Source organism: Monopterus albus, unplaced genomic scaffold, assembly GCF_001952655.1.
Source record: "Monopterus albus unplaced genomic scaffold, M_albus_1.0 scaffold444.1, whole genome shotgun sequence".
Taxonomy (NCBI): Eukaryota; Metazoa; Chordata; class Actinopteri; order Synbranchiformes; family Synbranchidae; genus Monopterus; species Monopterus albus.
The window spans coordinates 130,113-138,218 of record NW_018128324.1 but is presented as its reverse complement, the minus strand read 5'-3'; the positions used below and the strand labels follow the sequence as shown (position 1 = coordinate 138,218).

Genomic DNA, 8,106 nt, shown 5'->3' with positions numbered 1-8,106 from the left:
AGGCAAGAGCTATGTCATCTAAAGTAACTATATGATTAGACAGCAGATTTCTAAGGTTTTCAGGCCCAAGCACAATAACTTCAGTTTTGTCAGAGTTTAGAAGTAAGAAGTTGCAGGTCATCCAGGCCTTTGTCTTTAAGACATGTTTGAAGTTTTGACCAGCTGACCTGATTCATTTGGCTTCATAGATAAATATAACTGAGTATCATCTGCATAGCAATGGACATTTATGTTGTGCTTCCTGATAATATTGCCTAAAGGGAGCATTTATAAAGTTGAAGAGAAAAGACCTAACACAGAGCCCTGTGGAACGCCGTGACTAACTTCAGTTTGTGTGGAACATTCGTCATTAACATGAATCCTGACTGAAAATCCTCAAACAAATCATTCTTGTGCAAGTGGTCACATAACTGCTTTGCAACAGCTTTTTTCAAGGATTTTGGAAATAAATGGGAGATTGGATATTGGTCTATAATTAGCTAGGACACCTGGGTCAAGAGTAGGCTTTTTGAGTAGAGGTTTAATTACTGCAAGTTTAAAAGCCTGTGGAACATAACCTGTTAATAGAGAGAGGTTAATCAGATCTAGTATGGATGTGTTGATTAGGGGAAAGACGTCTTTGAGCAGCCTGGTCGGGATGGGGTCCAGGAGACATGTTGATGATTTAGATGAAGCAATTGTTGAGGTCAACTCAGAGGGATCTATAGGGGAGAAGTAGTCCAAGTATAAATGAGGTCTTACAGATGTTTCTAAAGCCATTGTAGTAGATGGCACATCTGCGAGAGCTGTGGGAGTGGTTCGACCCATTTTTTCTCTAATAGTTGTGATTTTATTTGTAAAGAAGCTCATGAAGTCATTGCTGCTGAGATCTAAGGGAATGTTAAGCTCAACAGCACTGTGGCTCTTTGTCAGCCTGGCTACAGTGCTGAAAAGAAACCTGGGGTTGTTCTTATTTTCCTCAATCAGTGATGAATAAAATGCGGTTCTGGCACTACGAAGGGTTTTCTTATATGTTATTAAACTATTTTTCCAGGCTATGAAAAACTCTTCTGACTTAGTGGAGCGCCACCTCCTTTCCATTTTTCGTGATGCCTGCTTTAGGGAGTGGACCTGCGAGCTGTACCACGGGGCTAGTCTCCTCTGTTTCACTGCCTTCTTTTTCAGAGGGGCAATGGTATCAAGTGTATTACGCAGGAAGGCTGCAGTACTATCAACAAGATTATCGATTTGTGTGGGAGTAAAGTTAAGGTGGCCTCCTTCCACTGTGTTGGCAAACGGCACTGAAGTAGATAAAGATGGAATTATTTCCTTAAACTTGGTAACAGCATTGTCAGATAGACATCTGCTGTAGTGGAATTGTTTCCCACATAGAGTATAATCCATTAATGTAAATTCAAAAGTTATTAGAAAATGGTCAGACAGAAGAGGGTTATGGGGGAAAACTTTTAAGTGTTCAGTTTCGATGCCATATGTCAGAACAAGATCAAGAGTGTGATTAAAACAGTGAGTGGGTTTATTTACAGTTTGAGAGAAGCCAACTGAGTCTAATAATGAACAGAATGCATTGTTGAGGCTGTCATTGTCGGCATCTACATGAATATTAAAGTCGCCTACTATGATTATTTTATCTGTACTAAGCACTAAATCAGACAGAGTCTGAGAATTCACTTAAAAACTCTGTGTTTTCTATGTCAGTTCCTGATGTAGTTTTGTTGCCTCTTAGTGGGCAGCAGTGGCCTAAAGCTCAGCATATGAGCTTGAAACTGGAAAGCTGTCATGTGGCTGATGAAACCGAGCAGCACCTGCCCCTCCTTTATTGCCACCATTGTGTTGCCCTTAAACAAAGCATTTAAAAAAAACCTGCCACTGTTACAGTAGGTGATGGATAAGACCATGTTTGCCTTGGTCAGGTTCCAGGTACGAATGGGAGTGTGGAGTACATTGTTGCTGAAAAAGAGCATTTGTGTGCTAAACCTACCCTGAGTTAATAAAGGCAAGGAAACATTATTTATATAGCACCTTTCATACACAGAGGCAATGTTTTGGCAAGTGTTTTACGGAGGCAAAGAAAAACGGTAACTGAATAGAACTAGTTAAGACACAGTGAAGATCAAACATTGCTAAAATGAGATAAAATACTTAAATATAAGGACAAATAAAAGGTCTGAAATGGAAATCTAGTAGTTAAAGTGCAGCATAGAGTCAGTCAAACACACAGGAAACCAGTGGAATTTTCAGTTGACACTATAAGATGAAAATTGTCCCCCCCAAGATCCTATTCAGGAATAAGTGGTATAGATAATGGATGAATGGATTCAGTCAGGCAGACTGCTGAATCATGTAACCCTGAAGTCCTACGTGTTGAATCTGCTAACATACAGCACCTCCACCTCTGTTTTATTGTTTATTATTGTCTGCTTTATCTTTTCAAATGCTGTTTTCAGTCTGGATAAATATGTTATGTTTAGTTTTCTGATTGAAAGACCTTAAAAAGTACTTTTCTGTCTTGTCCGCTTGTTTCCTTCCCTCTTCTCTTCCAGGACCAGTTTGATAATCTGGACAAACACACTCAGTGGGGGATTGACTTTCTGGAGCGCTATGCAAAGTTTGTCAAGGAGAGGCTGGACATAGAGCAAAACTACGCCAAGCAGCTACGGTACTCGTACATGTGCACGCAGATAACATCAAATACACATGGGCATACTAACGCATACAGCGAGGGTTTGAGGAGACGCACTGCTACTATGTTTTTGTCTCTTTGTCATTGTCCCTTCAAACACTGGCAGATCCTTTGATACAAAGAATGTCATGAGTAAGATGTTTGCTTCTGATTTGTATTTATTATTTACATTTATTAATATTCTTGTAATGTTTGGTACAGTGTTCTACTGGGTCTTTTAGAATATCTGTGAGAAGAAGAGAGAGAAATTATTGTCATGGCTGACCAGTCATAGTTAGTCTTTCACAAAGTGCCAGAAACTGACTTTACTGTTTCATTTCCACTGATTCTTTCCATTTAGTAGGAGGGTGAGAGTATTAATGGGCACATACATTTGTTTGTGAAAGTCTGGCTAACCCTGGGCAAATTGCATGTTTTGTTTCTGAAGCAGAAATCTCTTCGACAGACAGATAATTCTCAAATATTAATGCACCCTTGCTTTGTGGTTGTGTGGCAGTCAGCGGCACAGGAAACATTGCAGGGTTAGAGGGAAGAATGTATTATACTAAACATCAGCAAATTCTGGATGCAAATGTGAGCCTGTCAAGTCAAAGCAAAACTGGAAAGAGGCTAGCTTCTACAACAGCACAGTGATCCAAAGCAGACCTCGAAATCCACCATGAACTACTTCAGGAAACATGCACTAAAGCCTTTGGAAAGGTCCTTGTAAAAATACCTGAAGTCTTGTAATGATTCATTAAGGATGAGTGGGTGAAAGAATCTCAGTGGGCTACAGAAAGTGTTTGCAAGCTGTGATATCTGCCAGAGGGCTTTACAAAGTACTGCTGTCGCTCCTATATTGCTCAGCGTTATTCCTTGTGCAAGATCACTTTCAATCAATAAACCAGGCAAAAAGAAAACAAACAAACTTCTGTTTGACTCCCTCTCACACACACCTTCACACACACCTGCTCTGCAGATAAATCAATACCTCGCTGCTTTACTGTGGTTGATATTGTTAGTGCCTGAGGCAATGGACAGGAACACATTGATGTTTAAATCCTTGATTTGTCTTTAATATATTGATCCACTCTTGTTTGCTTACTTGTCTCGCTAACAGGCCTAAGATATCAGATACTATCTTTAACATCCGTGTGCGGTCATGTCTCTTTTCTGTCAGGAACTTGGTGAAGAAATACTGTCCAAAACGTCCTAAAGATGAGGAGCCGCGGTGAGTAGAGTTGGTGGATTTGTTCTTTTGCTTGTCTTTCTACTTGATTTGATTATCATTCTTGGTTTCAATATTTTGATTGAGAATTTTGTATGTATGTAGTTTGTCTCATCCACTGAAATGGTTTGTAGGGGGTTAAATTCTAGTGCCACATTTTTGATACAAAATCACATCTTACCGAGAAACAAAGGGAAGAGCAGCCCTTTACACATTTGTTGCAAAAGCTAGAATTGCTACATTAATTCCATTTTAGATATTAGTGATTAAATCAGCTTCTTGTCTTCCGTGGACCCTGAAATCGACACCAAGTGTGTGGCAGCAGACCAGAGAGGAAGCATGGCGTGTGTGGTGTTTGTAATACTTTTAATTTGTTTCTGTTGTGCAGGTTCACAACATGTCTCTCATTTTACTCCATACTGAATGAACTCAACGACTATGCTGGTCAGAGGGAGGTGGTGGCTGAGGAGATGGCTCATAAGGTGTATGGAGAGCTGTTGAGATATGGCCAAGACTTCAAAGTTGAGAGGAAGCAGGTGAGTGCACTTGCAAAGTTCCTGCTTCACTGTCCTCTGCCTGTTTTTCTAATAAAAGTGACCCATAAGGGTTATCCTCAGTGGTGTTCAGTGTATCGAATGACAATTAAAACCACATTCTGCAGAAAATCTGTTGCTTCCTGAATGCATGTGGCTGTCTGCTCTCTTTGTCGCCTCATGTGCATTTGTTTTCTGTTTGGCTATACTCAAGAGGATGAATATGTGGGATGTGATGTTAACCATCTGTCTGTTACTTCCTCCACCATCTGCTGATTCCATAAGTTGCTTTGGAAGAACAGCACCCTCTTCATGTTTTGTGCTAAAAAGCAATCCATCACACTAACTTTCACTCTGTGACACTAATAAAGTAAGGCACAGTGGTGATGCTGTTGTCCCCACTGATAATCTAGCTTGTTTATGTTTGTCTTTTTGATGATATACAGCACTAAAAGGTCAGGTCGGTGGTGTGATGCCTGGAAGCGATACAAGTGTGGAGTTATGTTGGTTTTACGACATGACCGTGTGCTTTTTTTAAAAGGCACTGTTCATTATATGTTGAGGCATAATCAAGTACATTTAACGATCGTGTTACAATTCCCTGTAGGACCTGAGTCAGGATTTTACCTTTGATAGGATTCCTCCTCCATATGATGTATACTTTACCTGCTCCTTGATAGCAGTTCATTTACTCACTTGACAGTCAATTTTTTAACTTTGCCCCTAAGCACAGTTTCAAACTCATTTTATTTATTTAGTAGGAGACTAAGTAAGATCAGGATCTGTTGCTATGCATACACAGTATGTTAGGATTTCATACATGGATACAAAAGAGGGAAAACTTCATTTGCTGTGTCATGCAGATTAAAGCACAGAAAAGGGACCTTGAGTTGGGATTGTTTTGGCAAATTAAAACTTTTCCCCCCAAACATATTGTATGAAATGTTTTGCCTCTTAAGTGTATGCCAAATGCAAATCGCTCACTTCATCTTCAGTGCAGTTAAGTCTCAGTTTATTTACCTGCTGAGTCCCTGGACTCTAGTAAATCTGTGGCTGTTAGCATGTATGTAACTGTGACACACACAGTTTGAGTCCTATCATTTTGTTTACGTGCATATGAATGTTTCTATTTACATGTGTTTTTCTGTTTTTGTTTATGTCTTATTTGGTGTGTGTGTGTGTGTGTGTGTGTGTGTGTGAATGAGCAGCATCTACAGGAGGGCAGGAAGGCCCAGCAGTATTTGGATCAGTGCTGGAAACAGATGGAGAATGTAAGTGAGGAGGAAAGGAGAGGGAAAAAAATGAAGTGTTTAATGTAAATATTGTTTGCTAAGGACAGCCAGCTGCACTCAAAACTGTTTGCATGAGAAATGCAAGAAATGCTCACAGAGGTAACTGCAGGACAAAGTGGAGCCCCTTCATACCCCAGTTCCATACATACCCTTAATGTATTTAATGAAGACACAAATATGGCATTTCTGGTATGTGCATATGTCTTTATTTCAGAAATAAGTGTTAAAGACTCCTTGGTCCTTTCCAAATTAATATCAAGTATTAGAATATTTTCACTGTGAAAAGACAGCAGTGTCCCTTTCTTCTTCCTGGCAAACTTCCCAGTCTACAGGGGCCAGCACCAGGAAACACACACCCACACACACACACACACACACACACACACAGGTCACAGAGAAGCCCGGCTCCTCCCAAGTCAGAGCAAGGCAAGGACCGCATTTGGTCCTTCACAGCTTTCTCTTTGGCTCCTAAAAGGCTCCAGAGGAACATCCCCTTTGTTCACTCTGAGGTCATTTAATTGTATTTACTGGGTTAAGTATTAGTATAACTCTTTTTTTCATTAAAGGGCTTCACAATTAACCACCACAATTTCATAAGAGCTAAAAAGCTAATTGCGGCTTGTTGAATGTATAAATAATACATGCCTGGTGACATGTTTGGCCTGTAGCCAGAGTTGCTGTACTATAGCACATCTGATGAGTGTGGTCTGCATGACTTTAATAGTGACTACCCTGTGACTGGACTGTAATGTCTCAGCTATTTACTGTGTTTCCTTCACTAACGTAATCCAGATGGTCTGGCAGGAAGTAACTATCTCTCCCTGTCTGATTCATCTCCCCCTTTGGCTCTTTCACCTCTCATTCACATTTTATTTTAGGTTTATCTTCTCAGAACTTTATGAAAATGACAAGGAGTATGTTGTTTTTGCTTCTTGGTATAAGTTCAACATTGTACCTTCCTTGTTTTTTCTTCTTTTTGTAGAGTAAAAAGAAGTTTGAGAGGGAGTGTAGAGAAGCAGAGAAGGCCCAGGTGTCCTACGAGCGGTTAGATAATGACATCAACGCCACCAAATCAGAGGTGGAGAAGGTAGGCACCAAATCAGAGGTGGAGAAGGTAGGTCGTTATCTTTCATCTGTAAGCCAGTGTGATAAACAGTCCTCTGCTTCCTTTTTATTTTATGATCAATGAAGGCATTAGCATGTTTGCTAAGCCCACAGTGGGAAGATGCTTTAAAACAGCCAGGTATTAGATGAGCCATCGCTAAAATTTCACTAGTTTTATTTAAGTTAGTACTGTATAATAGGAGCCTGTGAAATTATATTGTTGCTTTTTATTTTGCTACCAACTCAAAATAATTACAACTGGCAGATGAAGTTTAAGGAAAATAAACAGTTTCAAAAAAACAGATGAAGTCACTAACTCTGGCCTTGTTTTAGTTGAGCTACTGTTTATATGAACCTGTGACTTATGTCATGTAAAATATTTTTATTCTTTCTCAACCTTGGGAAACAGTTTTGTTGTCTAGTGCTCCAGTCTGAGATGACCACAGTAATGAGATTTTTGTTCTTGGATTTTGTTGAGTGGTCTGTGGGGTTTGCAGGATCAGTTAATGTGAGCATAATATTTGTACTCGTAACTGTTTAGGCCAAAGCCCAGTACTACCTGCGGATTCACATGGCTGATGAGAGTAAGAACGAGTACGCCGCTCAGCTGCAAAACTTTAACGGAGAGCAGTGGAAGCATTTCAATAACGCCATCCCACACATCTTCAAGGTAAACCAAGCATGTTGCTCACCTGAGTTTATTTTCTTACAGGATTTGACTAGCACTCTTAAAACAGCGGTACAGAAGCTGCAGGTCTAAATAAAACACTAAAATGTGATCAATAAATCCACATACTTGGTAATTAATTCTAGGTTATAGTTTCCCTACTAGTTATAACTGATATTTTTCATCCTTTCCTTGGTAGAACTATAACTCAGAGATATTCAAATGAATTCTGTGCTATTAAAAATCTTACATTTGGCTTGGTGAATCCTGCAGAGACTGTAACACTCATTCAGTTTGAGTTGAGTATTTTCTTAACTTGATCTTTTTTTATTTTTTTTTATTTCCCCTGACAATTTAATTCTTGTAAACTACTTTTTTGTTCCGTGAACTAATTGGTCAACAATATGTGATTCGGTATCATTCTTCTTGCACTACAGCCATAATAAACAACAGAACTACCAATTAAATAGGCTTCAAACATTTACTCAGAAGCTAACTTTTAGCACTGAAACTTTTAACTTTTACCAGCCATTTCACCCGTTTTTAGTGTTTGGAACTGGTCACCAACAAACTGGTGATTACATATTCTGGCATTCTCACTTAAACCAGTCTCATGTAGGGAA

General features: G+C 39.5%; 1 protein-coding gene across 3 annotated transcripts in view; it reads left to right on the top strand.

The window, feature by feature from the left end:
* Positions 1 to 8,106, top strand: part of fnbp1l (formin binding protein 1-like) — a 39,683-nt gene that overhangs the window by 22,178 nt on the left and 9,399 nt on the right. For 2 of the 3 annotated variants that reach the window (XM_020587200.1, XM_020587199.1), the window contains exons 2-7: positions 2,541 to 2,656; positions 3,840 to 3,890; positions 4,276 to 4,423; positions 5,629 to 5,691; positions 6,695 to 6,826; positions 7,358 to 7,486. In XM_020587200.1, coding sequence (XP_020442856.1) covers positions 2,541 to 2,656; positions 3,840 to 3,890; positions 4,276 to 4,423; positions 5,629 to 5,691; positions 6,695 to 6,826; positions 7,358 to 7,486 — 639 coding nt within the window. The remainder of the gene's footprint in view (positions 1 to 2,540; positions 2,657 to 3,839; positions 3,891 to 4,275; positions 4,424 to 5,628; positions 5,692 to 6,694; positions 6,827 to 7,357; positions 7,487 to 8,106) is intronic. The other variant, XM_020587201.1, reaches the window with a different exon arrangement.